This window comes from Peromyscus californicus, unplaced genomic scaffold, assembly GCF_007827085.1.
Source record: "Peromyscus californicus insignis strain IS unplaced genomic scaffold, ASM782708v3 Scaffold_21__1_contigs__length_65335640, whole genome shotgun sequence".
Lineage (NCBI taxonomy): Eukaryota > Metazoa > Chordata > Mammalia > Rodentia > Cricetidae > Peromyscus > Peromyscus californicus.
The window spans coordinates 27,423,801-27,441,912 of NW_026294514.1; the positions used below are offsets into that span (position 1 = coordinate 27,423,801).

The window sequence follows — 18,112 nt, forward strand, 5'->3', positions numbered from 1 at the left end:
CAGGGTGGTGGCACACACCAATAATCCCAGCACTTAGAAGACAGAGGCAGGGGAGTCAGGAGTCCAAAGCCAGCCTGGGTCACGTGGTGAACTGGAGGCTACATGGAGGTGTCTCTGGCCTACTCTGTCTCAACCAGCAACAAGAAGCAAACCAAAAGACTTTTTTTTTTAAACCACAAACAAAAATAAATAAATAAGAGTATCTTTGTTCATCTCCGCTTTCCTCTGTATTCCTTTCTGCCCTTATCGGTCTTTCTCCTTGCAGGACACAGATGGTCTCTAGAAGTTTCAGCCTCACAGGCTACCAGTTCATCAAGCCTAGCAGACTCTCCCTTAGTTCCAGGAGTGGAGTTCTATTGGTCCATCTTGGGTCACATGACCAAGGATGGGCTCTATCACTCCCATCATTATAACATTGAACTGGGGGGGGGGGGGGGGAGGAGGAGTCCCAAACGGCAGTGACGGACCCTACTAGAAGCAATGCCCAACCACCTAAGCATAAGCTCCCACCAGCTCCCGCTGGAGGCTTTTGAGGAGCCTTGGAAGGGAGAGGTACTTGCAGCCACTTTGAAAGGGGCTGCCTCAGATTTCTGGGGCTCTTCGGAGGGAAATAGAGGTGAACACATGGACTGACCCCAAAGGTGTTTGAATAACACACAGTTTCAAATGTAACCAGCAAATGGTTCGTTTTTGTTCATTTCTTTTCCCACATTGCAGAAATGAATGTGGAAGCCATGTGTATGTCAGTGTGTGTGCATATGCATACGTGTGTGTGTGTGTGTGCATATGTGAGTGTGTGAGTGGAGGGGGGAACCATCTTGATTTCTGAAGCCATGCTCACAGAGCAAAACCACTGAAATCTGGTGGAAGACCCGGCATGGCCGAGCACACCTTTAATTCCAGCACTGAAAAGGAAGAGGCAGGTGGATGCCTATGGCCAGCCTGGATTACATAATGAATTCCAGGCCAGCCAGATCCATACAAGGGAACCTGTTTTTAAAGAAAAAAAAAAAAAAAAAAAAAAAAAAAGGAAGGAAAAAGGAAAAACAAATTGGATGAGAACCTGATCCTGAAGGTCCATACATGCCAAGTTCAGGTCAAATGAGAGAGGGCATTTGAAGTTGGGTTGATCTGGATGCAAAGATAAGTTCTGCCTCTGATTGACTGAATGCAACCCAAGACAGGTGACTGTCACTGGGTTTTGCAGACTGCTTAGAACTCCAAGAGATGCACAGTGTCATTCAGCCATGGAGCAATATCTCCTTCAACCAGTATAGGAACAAGCACAGGGCCAGTCCATTGGGCACTACAGCAAAGTGTTCAAAACAAGAGCTATGGCCAGGTGTGGTGGCACAGGCCTGGAATCCCAGCACTTGGGAGGTAGAGGCAGGGGGATCGCTGTGATTTTGAGTCCAGACTTGTCTACATAACAAGTTCCAAGCCAGCCAGGGCTTTATAGTGAGGCCGTGTCACAAACAAAGAGCAAGGACTCTGGAGGCCCTGGCAGGTTGGAGTCCATGTTCCTTTTGATGGGCAGGTGGCCTTCCTAAACCTGGGTGCATCATCTGTGATGAAGGTGATACCAAGACAAGAAGCTTGCTCTGAGCACTGAAATTCCACAACTACATGAGGCATTCTGGTCCAACCTAAGACACACGACATCCTAACTTTAAAAAGAAATTGGAGTGTATTGGTGAGACCAAAAAGGAGGATTTTTTTGTCTAACTTTACATAAATTCATATTATGAAAGCAATATGGCTTGCTTTTTTAATTTTAAATTAAAAAATAGTTAATGGGATTAATCCATGGAGTCTATTTAATGATCAAAGCAATATATTTGGGGGTAGCTCACAATCACAGGAGATTTATCATAGGGTCCAGGAAAGCTGAGCTATGTAACATGCTGAACAGCTTGGTCCAAGATCTCAGTATCCAAAACCACAAGGTAGCCAAGAGAGGGCCTACGTGCATCCCAGCTTTTAAGGGTCTCTGGTGGCCACACCCTAGGGGCAGGTACCTCAAGCTGTAACAGGTACAGCTGCCTCATTAGGGACAGTGCTTCAGGGCATGGCTCAAACTGCTACTCACTACAAATATTTTTTAAAGAGGTAGTCTCAGCTCAGAAGGACAAACATGGTATGTACTCACTCATAAGTGAGTACTAGATATAAAGCAAAGGACAATCAGACTGCAACCCACAGATCCAGAGACGCTACCTAGCAGGGGGGACCCTAGGATGACTGTGGCTTCTAATAAGTTTTGATTTTACCCAATCACTGGGCAAGCTTTAGTGAAACATTTCACTATTAGGATAAGAATTTATATTGTATCCAGCTGATGAAAGAAAAAGCTGACTGTACTTTCAGGCGGGGAGGCTAAAATCTTTTTAGATTATGGATTAGCCTATAGAAAAATGTCTGCCGTAAATCAAACAGTGAAGGGGAAGATGAATAGGAATCTCACTTACACAACTTAAGTAAAACATAGATGAAGATAGGTCTCTTCTGTATCCCAGAATCTAATCAATATACACATACATATACATACATATATACATATACATATATATATATATATACATATATATATATATATTTCAGCTATCATTTGGCTTAAAAGGGTTTATTGGGAAATGTTATCATTTATACTATTTTCTACAGAGAAAATATTTTACTGTTTAAAATAACCCTGGACTTTTAAATTATAAGCTGTTTTTATGTTCAGGCTATCTGAGTATTATTTCTCCTGCAGTTGTATATAAAATGTTTTTACATTTTTTTTTTTTTTGGTTTTTTCGAGACAGGGTTTCTCTGTGTAGCTTTGCGCCTCTCCTGGAACTCACTTGGTAGCCCAGGCTGGCCTCGAACTCACAGAGATCCGCCTGGCTCTGCCTCCAGAGTGCTGGGATTAAAGGCGTGCACCACCACCGCCCGGCTACATTTTTTAAAAAAAGGACAAATACTATAGAACAGTATTACATGAAATATACAGAATATACAAATTCATAAAGACAGAAAGATTAGACATTATCTCAAGACAGAGAAGAAAGGAATATAGAGCAATGATTTCCTAAGTACAGAATCTCTGTTGTTTTTTTTTTAAGATTTATATATTTATTTATTATGTATACAGTGTTCTGCCTACATGCCAAAAGAGGGCACCAGATCAAATTACAGATGGTTGTGAGCCACCACGTGGTTGCTGGGAATTGAACTCAGGACCTCTGAAAGAGCAGTCAGTGCTCTTAACCTCTGAGCCATCTCTCCAGCCCCAGAATCTCTGTTTTGTGTAACAGAAAAAACCCACAACACTGACTGCTCTTCTAGAGGACCTGGGTTCAATTCCCAGCACCCACAGGGCAGCTCACAGCTGTCTGTAACCGAAGTTTAAGGGGACCCGACATCCATGGCAAAACACCAAAGCAGATAAAAAAAGAGGGAGAGAGGTCATCTCAAACTGTAGTTCTGGCTGAGCCTGGAAGTCCCTCTGTTGACTAGGCTGGCCTCGAACTCACAGAGTTCTACCTGCCTCTGCCTCCTGAATACTGGGTCTAAAGATGTGTACCACCATGACTAGCTAAAAATGTAATTTTAAAAATGGCCAGCAAGATGGATCTTTTAGTAAAGGCACCTGGTCCCAAGCCTGACAATCTGAGTCACGTGACACAAGGAAAGAACTGGTTCCCAGAGCCCGGTGCCTGTGGTGTGGCGCCTTGCACAGCCTTGGTGCGGTGGGGAGGGGCTTGGACCTGCCTAGGCTCAGTGTGCCGGACTCTGCTGACTCCCCATGGGAGACCTTGATTTGGGGGATGTGGGGATGTGGGGTGGCTTGGGAGGGAGGTCTGGGGGGTGGGAGGAGGGAGGAGGTGGGATCTGTGGGTGGTATGTAGAGTGAGTAGAAAATTTCTTAATAAAGAAAAATGAAAAAAAAGAAATAGACCATAAAAAATAATAATAAAAAAAACTGGCTCCCAGAAGTTATCTTCTGATCGCCAGATACATGCAATGTCATGCACCCCCATACACAAATAAATACAAGAAATGTAATAAATTTTTCTCTCTCTTTCTTTTTTTCTTTTTTTTTGTTTGTTTTTTTATTTTTATTTTTATTTTGTTTTCAAGACAGGGTCTCTCTGTGTAGCCCTGGCTATCCTAGAACTCACTCTGTAGACCAGACTCAGAGATCTGCCTGCCTTTGCCTCCCAAGTGCTGGGATTAAAGGTGCGTGTTGTTTGAATCTTAAATGGTCTTATAATAAAAACCCAAAGCTGGATAACAGGGTGAAAGCTGAAAGATCAGAGAAGCAGAAGCAGAGCAGCCAGCCACTAGTTCTTACCTCTACAAAATCCTCAGTCTAAAGAGAGTGAGTTCCTGTTTCCTCACGCCTTATATACCTTTCTCTGCCCTGACATATCACTTCCTGGGATTAAAAGCATGTGTGCTTCCCAAGCAAAGGCATGAGATCTCAAGTCTGGGATTAAAGGTGTGTGCCACCACTGCCTGACCTCTATGTCTAATCTAGTGGCTGACTCTGTCCTCTGATCCTCAGGCAAGTTTATTAGGGTACACAACACATCACCACAGGTGAGTGCCACTACTGCCTGGATTTGTTTTCATTTTTTTGAGACAGAGTCTCATGCAACCCAAGATGGCCTCAAACTCAATAGGTAGCAGAATTTCTGATTCTCTTGCCTGGACCTCCCAAGTGCTGGAATCACCACCATCCTACCCAGTTGCTGCCTGAATGCGTAGACTCAAGTCTAACTGCCTCTGGTCGTGCCTTGGCTCTGTCAAGGATCAGCTATGCGATGTTTGGAAGCCACTGAGTCTCTCCATGCCTTAGTTTTCTTATCCACAAAGTTGAGGTAATAAAGCATGTCAGCCAAGCATGGTAGTACACACTTGTAATCCCCAAACTTGGAAACTAGAGGCATGATAACGACAAGCTCTAGGCCAGCCTGAGCTACATAGTAAGAACTTATCTAGCCGGACAGTGGTGGTGCACGCCTTTAATCCCGGCACTCGGGAGGCAGAGGCAGGCGGATCTTTGTGAGTTCGAGGCCAGCCTGGTCTACAGAGCGAGATCCAGGAAAGGCGCAAAGCTACACAGAGAAACCCTGTCTCGAAAAACCAAAAAAAAAAAAAAAAAAAAAAAAAAAAGCTCAGTATGGTGGCACATGCCTTTAGTCTCAGCACTCAGGAGCCTTGTGGATTTCTGAGTGTTCGAGACCAGCCTGTTCTACACAGTGAGTTCCAGGACAGCAAGGGTTATATATACAGAGAGGACCCTGTCCCCAAACAACAACAACGAAAGCCCAACCAACCAATGAGTTGCTATGCCTCTCAGTGCCATCATTGTTATGCCTACATGTATGAATGCTCCTCTGCTTGTGAAGGTTAGATCTCCGAGAACTTGCCATGAGATGACAGTACAGTAAGGTGACATGGAGCAAGCTATGAGTCAGCCACACAGTCCTCTGCAGAGTATAGGCTGCTCCGCCTGGCTGGCTGAAAGTTGCAGCTTGTGGGAAAGATGAACATCATCTGGTGGGCCCGGGAACTGGAAATAAGTTTCTACTGAATGTACATGGCTTCCCCACCATCACAAAGGCGATGAATGACTGGGAGGTTGAGCCATCGGAGGTTGGAGACTATCCATATTATGGCTATAGCTCACAAAGATAGTCATACAACCTTGAGATGGATTCTGTGTGTGAGCCTAGGTCTGGCTTTTTTTGGGGGGGGGGTTCGAGACAGGGTTTCTCTGTGTAGCTTTGTGCCTTTCCTGGATCTCGCTCTGTAGACCAGGCTGGCCTCGAACTCACAAAGATCCGCCTGCCTCTGCCTCCCGGAGTGCTAGGATTAAAGGCGTGCGCCACCACCGCCCGGCTTAGGGTCCGGCTTTAAACTCCTGATGGTCCTTCCCCAGAGTCAGGAGTGCTGGGATTACAGGCATGAGTCCACTACTTGTTATATGTTATGTATTTAGGTGTTTTGCTGGATGTATGGACATACACCACGTATGAGTCTGGTGCCCACAGAGACCAGAAGAGGGAGTTGGATCCCACAGAAATGGAGACAGTTATCAGCCATCATGTGGGCGCTTGGAATCAAACCCAGGTCCTCTGGAAAAGTAGCCAGTGCTCTCAACAGCTGAGCCCGTCTCTCCAGCCCATTAGTCTGTTACTTCCAAGAAAGTTGTAATAACCAGTTTCCCCTTGCCTCTTAAGAGTGTCACAGGCTCCCTCTGCTGGACAACCCCTAAAGCTTGGGCTAAGCTCCAAAGCCTTGTCTGTCGATCTAGGCTCGGTAAAGCAGGTTGATAGCCCTTTAAGGGGCAGTACCTAGCTTCTGGTTGCCATGGAGACATCTAGCCGCAGACTGACTGATCCCAATCAGCATGTCTTCCAAAGTTTCCCCCTCAGGTGGGAAATGGGCTGCTGATCTGTGGGTAGGAGGAGAAGGGCTATTTCTCCCTTGCCATCTTACCCGAGCGTGGTCTTAGTACATTCAGCTCCTGGGGACAGGGATCAGGACCAAGGTGCCCCTGCCTACCCTGCCCTTTTCCCCAGGGTCTGACATCTGAGCTTCTCCTTCTTCTTGTAGGCTCCAAAGTCAAGGACCAGCAGGTAAGCCGGCCACCACCGCCGGCCCGGCCGCCGCATGAGCAACAGCCACTCCCAGAGGCCAATGATGAAGCCATCAACTTTCTTAACTCCTTCCGTGAGCCAGAGGGTTGGGGTGGGCATGGGAAGGGGTGTGAGTCTGGGGAGAAAGGAAGAGAGGATGCCTAGACGGGTCCCCTCTCTCTCTCTCTCTCTCTCTCCCAGCTTGATTCTCTTGAGACTCAGAAAAGACCTGACAGATACCTATTTGCTAATGTTTGTGGAAGGACAAGCCTGGGGGGGTGGGGAGGGCGTGCTCTTCACCAGCTGGTACCAGCCGATGATGGGGGGGGGGGGCGGGGGGGGCGGGGGGGGGGAGACGGCAGACACAGCAAGGGGGGAGTGGGTGCTGAGGGTCTGGAGGATGGGCCTGAAGAAGGCGTCTCTCACCACGCAGGGGTGGAGGAACTGCTGCTGTTCTTCCCCGAGACGCTGGCCGTCGTCTCAGACACAGGGGTGCCGCAGGGAGAGCTGACCATCGATGTGCAGCGAGGGAAGTACAGAGATGACCAGGGCATCTTGACCCACTGTGTGGTGGTTCACGCCTCCAGCCGAGGCTACGTAGATAAATCACTGTGTGGAAGCTCCCTCCTAGGTAGAGTTCAGCTGCCAGCTGCCCGGTACCACATCTTCCCTCCAAGGGCCCCCCTCCAGTCCATGTGACCTGCAGCCCTTGACTTACCTGGGGACTAGGGCAAGGCACGGGGGGAGGGGGAGGACAAGGGCAGTGACGACCACCCGGTCATTCTCCCATGGCCACATTGCACCAGCCTGGGCCAGCACCTTCCCTAAGGGTCCATCCTAGACTCCTGTCTCCTGTGACAACAGCACTTGCCTCCCTATACCCCAGGCTACCTAACCAATAAACTGGAGCTAATGGAGCAACACAGCCAGGAATTCATCAAGGTACTTACTCCCAGCCTCCCCTGGCCTTGCCCCTGGGTCGAGAGTAAGCAAGAACACAGACCCTTCACGGGTGGGAGGGACCCCAGGAGAATACAGCACACTACTGTCTACCATCAACCTATCACACACAGCTTGATGACCAGTCACCTCCAGTACGGCCGGCAATGTTCTATGGAGTCACAAATGGAGCCCAGCCCACTGGGGCTTGCTCAGGCCTGAAAGCCTGTCCATTTCCCAGGGCCATGTGACTTGGCCTTTCCCAGAGCCTGGCTAGTCCCTGGAGCCTGTCACCACTTAACCTTTAAATCTTCTGTCTCTATACCCCTCACCCAGCTCTTCAATAACTTCCTCTATGGGGCCTTGACCTAGCTAAACATGGGAGATGACTTGGGCCTAGCAGCCTTCTCAGAGAATCTATTCCCAGCTTCAAGCCTGTGTTCTGTTTGGAGGTGTAACACTGTTTGCTTTCCTGTTACATAGTATGGCCCTATTCCTGCCCTCCATCATAAATGGAAGGGCTTCTTCTTCTTCTTCTTCTTCTCCTCCTCCTCCTCCTCCTCCTCCTCCTTCTTTTCTCCTCCTTCCTTCCTTCCTTCCTTCCTTTTTTTTTTTTTTTTTTGTTTTTTTTTTTGTTTTTTGAGTTTCTTTGTGTAGCTTTGGCTGTCCTGGATCTCGATCTATAGACCAGGCTGGCCTCGAACTGAGAGATCCACCTGCCTTTGCCTCCTGAGTGCTGGGATTAAAGGCATGTGCTACCACTGCCCAGCCCTTCCTTCCTGCTTTTGAGACAGACTGACCTCAAGCTTGACATGTCACTGAGGATGACTTTGAACCCCTGATCCCCCCACTTTCTCCTTCCAAGTGCTGAACCACTACATCAGGCTATGAGACTTTTTGTTCATCTGTTTGTCTCTTATTTTTATCTTTTTGCTTTATCAAGACAGGGACTGTGTAGACAAGGTTGGGCGCCAGCTTAATCCTCCTGCCTCTGTCTCTGAAATGCTATGATTATAGGCGTGCATCACCCTGGCCAGCTGTTTGTCACCTTTACATTTTTGTTATTTTAGAGGAGAACACGAATGTGGAAATCAGTCCGAGGACAAAGTTTGGGAGTTGATTCTCTCCTTCCATCAAAGACTGTAGGATCCAGCCTCCAACTCAAGTTGTCAGACTTCTGTAGAAAATATTCTACCCACTGGGACATCTTGCTGGCCCTGATTATCATTTTTTATTTTAGATCCAAGTCTTTACGCTTCTATTTTGTCTTCTATAAAGCGTACAACTGAAGCTGGGTGGTGGAGGTGCATGGCTTTGATCCCAGAATTCCAGGAGGTAAAGGCTGGCAGATCTCTGTGAGTTCGAGGCTAGCCTGGTCTACAGAGTGGGTTCCAGGACAGCCAGGGCTACACAGTGAAACCCTGTCTCAGAAATAAACAAACAAACAAACAAACAAATAAATAAATAAATAAATAAATAAATAAATAAATAAAAAGACTGACTATATTTGCCAGTGCTTGGGAGGCTGAGGCAGGAGAATTGCTGCAAGTACCAGGCTATCCTGGGCTACACAGGGAGTTCCAGGCTACTCCGAATGACTTTGTCTCAGGAAATCAAAACGCAAACAAGCACAAAGGAAGACGGGTTGAGTGCCAGCTCCTCCAGGGTGAGCACCCGATTCTCCCATGTCCTCTGGCCTTTAGTTCCCCGTCCTCCCCATGGAACGGAAGATGAGCATTCTGAAGCAGGATGACCAGCTGGTTGTGACCAGAAGTGTCAAGGAGGGTGAGGTAAGAGCGAAAGCCAAGTGGGAACCACCTCCCACATCCTTAGAACCACAGCAGGGAGGGACGAGCTTGTGGGAGGCCCGGTGCCCAGGCCAAGGGCCCTGAGATGGACCACACACCCAACACCCGGCTTGAACCCAACACCTGCGGCCGCCTCTTCTGAGCGCCAGGTCTCTGACTCAGATCTTCCCCCAACAGGAAACGAAGACTGGAGTCTCTGTTTTCCCCTGCCAATCACTTAACGGCTTTGTTTCCAATACGGCCAACCTGGTGCTTCTGAGGGTGATGGCTTGGCGGCAGTCGGTCCCCAGCGGTGCTCGCTTCCTGGCCTTGGACGCGGAGGGCAGACTGTGCCACTGCACCTATGTGAGCATCTCTCTGGGCCCGGGGGCAAACTAGAAGGGTCACGGAGGTGGGGAAGCAGATGTGAAGGAGGGAGTGGTTACCAAGGTGGGTGGGTATTCAGTCATGAGGATGGAATGCAGAAAGAGCGGAGGTTTGAGGACGGACCGGGTGGAGTCAGTGGGGAACGGGAAGGTGGGAAACAATCGTCTTTGCACGAGCTTCCATACGGAAGAAGGAAATGTAATGGAAGTCTGCTTTTTAAAAACACATCCCCTAAGGCTGGAGAGACAGTTCAGTGACACAAACAGGAGGACCCGAGCTTGACGCCCCCAACTCCATACAGGTGGTGCGCACTTACAGTCCCTGAACTGGAGAGGTGAAGACAGCCTGGCCGAATCAGGCAGCCTCGGGTCCCAGGGAAAGGCCCTGGGTGGGGGTAGGGTGACTCAGTGGTCTTGCAGAGGACCTGGGATCAGTTACCAGCACCCACAGGGCCACTCACAACCCTCTGTAACCCATATTCCAGGGGATCTAATACCCTTCTCTGGCCTCTGAGGGCACCAGGCATACATGTGATGCATATATGTATATATGTGTACATATAGACATGTACATGTTGGCAAAACATTCATATACATAAAACATAAAAATAAATATTTAAAGGAAAATAAAACAAGGTGGACAGCTCATATAGAACACTAGAAGTTGTTCTCAGTCACACACACACACACACACACACACACACACACGCACGCACACACACACGCACACATGCACATACATGCCAAACATCCACACGCATGTGCACCCACGAGCACATATACACCTTCATGTGTGCATGAACATGTATACACACACACACACACATACACACACACACACATACACGCACACACACGCACACACGCTCTACATCATCTAAAGCCAGGCATCACGGTGTCATGTGCCTATAACTCCAGTACTTGGGAAGTAGAGACAGAAGGAGCAAGAGTTCGGAGTCATCATTAGCTACCTATTTATTTCAAGGCTAGCCTGTGGTACATGAGATCCTGTCTCAACAACAACAAAAATCACACATCATCTAGGGCTTTGAAAGTGCTCGGCAAATGTTTCACCACTGAACTACACCTCGGTCCAAAGAGACACCTTTATATTTTTCCAACATTTAAAAATTTTTGTTTGTTTGTTTGTTTCTGTTTCTGTTTTGTTTTTTAGCCCAAACTGGCCTTAACTTCTCAATCCTCCTACCTCAACCTCCCAAATGCTGGGACTTCAATTGCATGTGTGTACTTCCACACCTGACTTTCTGTGTATATGTGTGTGTGTGTGCACTTCCACACCTGACTTTCTGTGTATATATGTGTGTGTGCACTTCCACACCTGGCTTTCTGTGCATATGTGTGTGTGCACCTCCACACCTGACTTTCTGTGTATATGTGTGCATGTGTGTGTGTGCACTTCCACACCTGACTTTCTGTGTATATGTGTGTGTGTGCACTTCCACACCTGACTTCTTGTGTATATGTGTGTGTGTGCACTTCCACACCTGACTTTCTGTGTATATGTGTGTGTGTGCACCTCCACACCTGACTTTCTGTGTATATGAGTGTGTGCACCTCCACACCTGACTTTCTGTGTATGTGTGTGTGTGTGTGTGTGTGTGCACCTGCACACCTGACTTTCTGTGTATGTGTGTGTGTGTGTGCACCTCCACACCTGACTTTCTGTGTATATGTGTGTATATATGTGTGTGTACCTCCACACCTGACTTTCTGTGTATATGTGTGTGTGTGTGTGTGTGTGTGCACCTCCACACCTGACTTTCTGTGTATATGTGTGTGGGTGTGTAGGTATGCACCTCCACACCTGACTTTCTGTGTATATATGTGTGTGTGTGTGTGTGTGTGTGTGCACCTCCACACCTGACTTTCTGTGTATGTGTGTGTGTGTGCACCTCCACACCTGACTTTCCGTGTATATGTGTGTGGGTATGTATGTGCACCTCCACACCTGACTTTCTGTGTATATGAGTGTGGGTGTGTGGGTGTGCACCTCCACACCTGACTTTCTGTGTATATGTGTGTGTGCACCTCCACACCTGACTTTCTGTGTATATGTGTGTGTGCACCTCCACACCTGACTTTCTGTGTATGTGTGTGTGTGTGCACCTCCACACCTAACTTTCTGTGTATGTGTGTGTGTGTGCACCTCCACACCTGACTTTCTGTGTATATGTGTGTATATGTGTGTGTGCACCTCCACACCTGACTTTCTATGTATATGTGTGTGTGTGTGTGTGTGTGTGCACCTCCACACCTGACTTTCTGTGTATATGTGTGTGGGTGTGTGGGTATGCACCTCCACACCTGACTTTCTGTGTATATATGTGTGTGTGTGTGTGTGCACCTCCACACCTGACTTTCCGTGTATATGTGTGTGGGTGTGTATGTGCACCTCCACACCTGACTTTCTGTGTATATGTGTGTGGGTGTGTATGTGCACCTCCACACCTGACTTTCTGTGTATATGAGTGTGGGTGTGTGTGTGTGCACCTCCACACCTGACTTTCTGTGTATATGTGTGTGGGTGTGTGGGTGTGCACTAGCACAAATGTACATGCAGGTGTGTATAGGTGGAGGACAGTGGTCAATCTCAGGTGTGTGTTCGTTGTTTGTTTCTTTGTTTCTTTCTTTCCTTCCTTGTTTTTTTTTTTTTTTTTTTTTTTTTTTTTTGAGACAGGGTTTTTCTGTGTAACTCTGGCTGTCCTGGAACTCGCTCTGTAGACCAGGCTGGCCCCAAACTCAGAGTCCTGCCTGCCTCTGCCTCCCGAGTGCTGGGATTAGAGATGTCCGTCCAGCTTAGTGTTTTCTAAAGCTTTAGAAAGCGCTGTCCACCTGGTGTACAGCCTCACCCTCCCCACGCTGAGCCCTCGTGCCCTGTAACAAAATGTGCCAACTAAGCAACACTCCTCCACTGAGATAGCTTTGGAAGGGAGTGGCAGGGGGTGGCTGGAGCCCGCTGTGAAGAATCCCCAGATTATCTTGAGAATGTAACTCAAACTTTGTGGCCCATGAGGAACTGGACTGGGAAGGATCATAACCACTGGTGAGCCGGAATGAACCTGGTGAGCAGGAAAGGGCTTGAGGAGACGGGAGCACTACTGTGGAGAGCAACCGCCTCACCATGTCCCCCACTTTGGCTGCTCCAGCAATCCCTGGGCTTCCAGACAATCCAAGTGGGCCACCAGCAGGCTGAAATGTTCATTGTGGAGCAAACCGTCCACTCTGAAGAGGGCATCCCTTTCTCCTGCCAGTTCTACCTGCTCTCTGACGGGTGAGCCCCTGGTGGGAAGGACCGAGGTGACAGTGTCGTGTAAAGTCTGGTGCTCTGACCATGAAGAAAGGTCATTCATGGGGTGGGATGGGGCACAGGGGTCACCATTGTTCCCAAGATACTGCCAGGAAGCATTGTCATTGAGATCTGGATGTACCTTTGCTTTGACATTTCATCTGCTTTTTTTAAAAAAAAAAAGTGAGCCCAGGCTAGCCTCAAATTCACAGTCCTCTTGCCTTAGTACCCTAGGTGCTAGGATATAGATGTGCATTTTTTTAAATTTGGTTTTTCAAGACAGGGTTTCTATGTACAGTTTTGGTGCCCTGTCCCTGGATCTCGCTCTGTAGACCAGGCTGGCCTCGAATTCACAGAGATCCACCTGGCTCTGCCTCCAGAGTGCTGGGATTAAAGGTGTGAGCCACCACAGCCCGGCGTGTGCATTATTTTTTAAGGCAAGGCCTGATGCTTGCCGTTATCTGGGACAGGGCCCAAGGACCACAAAAATGAACAGAGGAAGCAGAGTAAACAGGGGGTTCAAGGCAGCTCTCATGGGGACACTGTAGTGTCCTACCCCGGCTGCCATGACAAAACACCACAAGATGAACCTGGAACAGCTGCTCACGCCTGCCATCCCAGCACTTGGGAGGCTGAGACAGGAGGATGGTCCTAAGTCTGAGAGCCATCTACAGTAGTAAAACCTCCTCCAAAAAAGGCAGGCCCAAGTTAAGGGGTGGCTCCTCTGGGAAGGTGGTGAGGAAGCTTCCTGCCAAGTCTGACGACCTGAGTTCAATTCCTGGAACCCACAGGATGGAAGGAGAGAGCCAACTCCTACAAAGTGTCCTCTGACCTCCACACAAGCATGTGCATGCATGGCGTGTGTGCGTGCATGCACACACAGGATAAATTAATGTTTTAAAAAAAAGTCACTGGATGGTTTGAACAATGGCCCGCAGGGCTGGTTCCTGGTGAGATCTCTGGCTGCCCCCACCACTCTGCCTCTCTTTAGTGTGCCAGTGGGTAGATAGACAGCTCTCTCTGCTTTCTCTTTCTCTTTTGAGGACACCAATCCTCTGATTAAAGCCCCACCATTATGCCCTTCATTTGACCTTAGTCATTTCCCAGAAGGCTCCCATCACACTGGGGGATAGGAGGGTAGACGAGGGAGAGCATGAGCCACAACTCATTCTGCTCAGCACCGGTAGGTCACCACCCTGTGGTACAGGAAGACTCTCCTCCAACTTCTGTATTGCTCTGCAGGCACCTGGCTAAGAGAGTCCAGGTGGGCTCTCCAGGGTGCTGTATCATCACCAAGATGCCACTCTTGAGGGAAGTGGGTAAGTGGCTCAGGACAGGGTGGGGCTGTGAAGGGACGATGGGAGGAGCCTGGCCTCTCTCTTGTTCGGGAAGGATCCAGCGCTAGGGGTGGGCCAGGATCCTTGAACCGGGTGGAGAGGCGGCAGCCCTCCAGCCTCAGACTCCCAGGGGTAGGATGGACCTCTGCCCTGAGTCCCTCTCAGCGACAAAGCCCATACTGGAGGGTTCCTGGGATTCCCCCTGTGTACACGAGGGATGTGGACACAGTTCCCTTGCTCATCTCACTCAGATGTGATTGAGCCTCCGCCCCAGTTTGATAAGAAGCCCCTGGTGTGGGAGGAAGACCTGGAGCTATACTCGAAATTCCTGAACCAGAAGGTGAGAAAGTGTCTGCAGCCAGCCTAGGGGTCCACCTGCTTTCCTGCGATGGACGGTGGGGGCGGGGGGGGGGGGAGTGCGGAAATGCGCATGTCCGGGTGATAAGGGGATCCCAGCCCAGGCGCTCCTGGCCAATCCGGGCGGTGCTCAGCCCTGGTGGGGGACCACTCCATGCCCTTCCTCCAGGAGCAGCTCCGCCTCAGCCACACCAGCTATCTGCGGCAGCACCCCGAGGCCGAAGCGCTGGTCTCCGACTTCCTGCTCTTCCTGCTCATCCGCCGGCCCGAGGACGTGGTCACCTTCGCCGCCGAGCACTTCGGGCCCTACGCCATGCTGCGCCCGTCCATCCCTGCCTTGCGCTCCTCACACCGACCCAGCCCTTTCCGCTCGCCGGACTCCGACGAGGAGGAAGAGGAGGAGGAGGAGGAGGAAGAGGAGGAGGAGGAGGAGGAAGAGGAGGAGGAGGAATACGAGGAGGAGGAGGAAGAGGAGGAGGAAGAGGAGGAGGAAGAGGAGGAGGATGAGGAGTACCTGTACGCTGACGATGACGACTATGACTATGATGAAGACAACGAGGATGATGAGGACAACGAGGATGTCGACGACAACGTCAACGACGAAGAAAGCGACGTCAGAGACGATGACGAAGTCGGCTACAAGGTCGACGATGACAACGACGAAGCCGGGGAGGAAAATGTCAACCTCGATGGCAAGGATGAGTTGTTGTTCCAGAGTTTGGATCTGGAAAAGGACTAGGCAGATGGCTGGGAGCCAGAGACCGGGGACTGGCCGGGTCGGGTATCCCGGCTGCGGGTTCCGCAGCAGGGTCCTTTCCCCAGGGCTGCTCCGCCAGCCAGCGGGGACGACTGCCTCTGGCCAGCAGCGCCTCCTGTCAAAAATGCCAAGCTTTAACTCCGTTTACCCGGCGAGTTTCAGCCTTTCTTCCTAGATGTTATGTTCACAGTTACAACCGTTCCGGAGAAAAGAAATAGTAAGGCCTGTAGTCAGAGGTGGTGGCTCACACCTGTAACCAGCACTCAGGAGGCTGACACAGGAAAGCCGCTGTGCGTTCAAGCTAGGGCCACACAGCAAGACCCTGCCTCAAAATTCAATTCAGTTAATAAGTAAGAGGCGGTGAGGCCGGGCAGTGGTGGCGCACGCCTTTAATCCCGGCACTCGGGAGGCAGAGGCAGGCGGATCTCTGTGAGTTCGAGGCCAGCCTGGGCTACCGAGTGAGTCCCAGGACAGGCGCAAAGCTACACAGAGAAACCCTGTCTCGAAAAAAAAAAAAAAAAAAAAAAAAAAAAAAGAGGCGGTGAGGAGGGAAAAACTAAGGCCCACGCCACCAATAATCCTAGCACTTGGCAAAGAAGCAAGTGGATCCCTTCAGTTCCCTTCAGTGCGGTCCTGCATGGGCTGCGTAAGATCCCGCAGGTAGGGAAGCAGGGTTTTTTTTTTTTTTGGTTTTTCTAGACAGGGTTTCTCTGTGTAGCTTTACGCCTTTCCTGGAACTCACTTGGTAACTCAGGCTGGCCTCGAGCGCACAGAGATCAGGAAGCAGGGTTTTAATCTGGAGTTGGCCAGGAAAGCCTATAGTAGCACCCTGAATCTAAGTATAGTCATGACCACGAAGAAAAGAATGCGTAGAAAGATTGCAGAAGGGGTTGGGGATGTAGCTCAGTGGTAGAGCGCTTGCCCAGCAAGCGCAAGGCCCTGGGTTCGGTCCTCAGCTCTGAAAAGAAAAAAGAAAAAGAAAGATTGCAGAAATGTGAGGAGAGATGTGGAACACCCATATCCCCCTCAGCTTCTTAATGCTTCAGGTCGTCCACCATCCACCAGTACACATGAGACTCCCCCAGACTGTGCAAGGGATCCCCAGCCACCCTTTGAGGGGAAAAAAAGAAAAAGAAAAGACAGGTACTCATCACTACCCCTAGGTTCCTTGCTGGCCCCCAGTTCTGGCCCAGTGACTTGTCTATCTGAAGCTGGCTGTGGGCTGGCTGGGTAGTGTTAGGCAAGGTCCTCCGAGGCAGTTGGTAGTTGGGGTGCAGGCACTGTGCCTCCATCAATGCCTCTGGTCATCGGCCATCAGCTCTGCTGTTTTGAGATGAGAGGTTCTGGGGGACCTCCAGGGTGTCATTCTTGGCTACAAATCTGGGGGATATGAAGGGAAGGCGGTGTCTGTCTCTCAGAGGAGCCACTTCAGAAGACTTCAGAGAGAGCTGCTGCCTTACAAAAAATTATTATTATTATTATTTTTTTTTTTTTTTTTTTTAGTTTTTTGAGACATAGTTTCTCTGTGTAACAACCCTAGCTGTCCTGGAACTAGCTCTGTAAACCAGGCTGGCCTCGAACTCACAAAGATCCACCTGCCTCTGCCTCCCGAGTGCTGGGATTAAAGGTGAGTGACGCCCCCCTCCCCACCCCACCCCAGTGAGCCTTGCAAAACTTTTTATGTCATTTCCCCCCTTCTTTATTAAAAAGAGATGCATTCACAAGCCAGGTGGGCACGCCTTTAATCTCAGCACTCGGCAGGCAGAGGCAGGCCGATCTATGAGTTCAAGTACAGCCTGGTCTACTGAGCTAGTTCCAGGACAGCCAGGGCTGCACGGAGAAACCCAGTCTTGGAAACTCTCCCACCCCGAAACTCATAACAGATGGGGGATAAACCCATAACCAATAAAATGATCTCAGTTCCCCTATCTAGAGGCCTGCATAGACACACACACACACACACACACACACACACACACACACACACACACACACACACACACACACACACACACACGACTTTGCTCATCCATCAGTGTTTTAGCTTTGTTGTTTATTTTAGTTTGTTTGCTCTCGGGACAGAGTCTCATCAAGTACTCTAGGCTAGCCTTAGCCTTTCAAATGTTGGGATTAGAGGCGGACACCACTATCCCCAGCCTATTAATGTGTTTAGAATACACGTCTAATACCACTACAACCTTCTATTTCCCTGTCTCTCTCTATGTTGGTAGGGATTCACCGTAGTTTCATGCATGCTAAACACACACTCTAGCACTGAGGTACACACTCCATTTTCTTTGTTGGTCCTTGGTCCTTTTTCTGGGGAGTGGGGGGGGGCATTGTTTGTTTTAAAACTCTGTTACAGCCGGGCGGTGGTGGCTCACGCCTTTAATCCCAGCACTCAGGAGGAAGAGGCAGGTGGATGTCTGTGAGTTTGAGGCCAGCCTGGTCTACAGAGCAAGTTCCAGGACAGACTCCCAGGCTCCAAAGCTACACAGAGAAACCTGTCTTGAAAAACTAAAAAAACAAAACAAAACAAAAACAAAAAACAAAACTCTATTACATAGTTTATTATGTGTTTATAAGAAGATTAAACTTAAAGAAATTAGAGTG

General features: G+C 49.2%; 1 protein-coding gene across 1 annotated transcript; it reads left to right on the plus strand.

Moving 5' to 3' along the window:
• Positions 1-6,351: 6,351 nt before the first annotated feature.
• Catip (ciliogenesis associated TTC17 interacting protein) lies at positions 6,352-15,971 on the plus strand. The gene is made up of 10 exons (XM_052749851.1): positions 6,352-6,425; positions 6,607-6,723; positions 7,063-7,260; positions 7,516-7,571; positions 9,272-9,358; positions 9,554-9,721; positions 12,909-13,033; positions 14,291-14,367; positions 14,637-14,725; positions 14,912-15,971. The coding sequence occupies exons 1-10, from the start codon at positions 6,401-6,403 to the stop codon at positions 15,479-15,481; spliced, it is 1,512 nt and encodes a 503-aa protein (XP_052605811.1). The 5' UTR covers positions 6,352-6,400; the 3' UTR covers positions 15,482-15,971.
• The last annotated feature ends 2,141 nt before the right edge of the window (positions 15,972-18,112 follow it).

Excerpts from the sequence above, each read along its gene's own strand:
- Catip (XM_052749851.1), top strand. The coding sequence starts at position 6,401 with ATGTCTTCCAAAGTTTCCCCCTCAG. Across the intron at positions 6,426-6,606 it reads TTCCAAAGTTTCCCCCTCAG|GCTCCAAAGTCAAGGACCAG; the intron begins GTGGGAAATGGG and ends TTCTTCTTGTAG. Across the intron at positions 9,359-9,553 it reads GAAGTGTCAAGGAGGGTGAG|GAAACGAAGACTGGAGTCTC; the intron begins GTAAGAGCGAAA and ends TTCCCCCAACAG.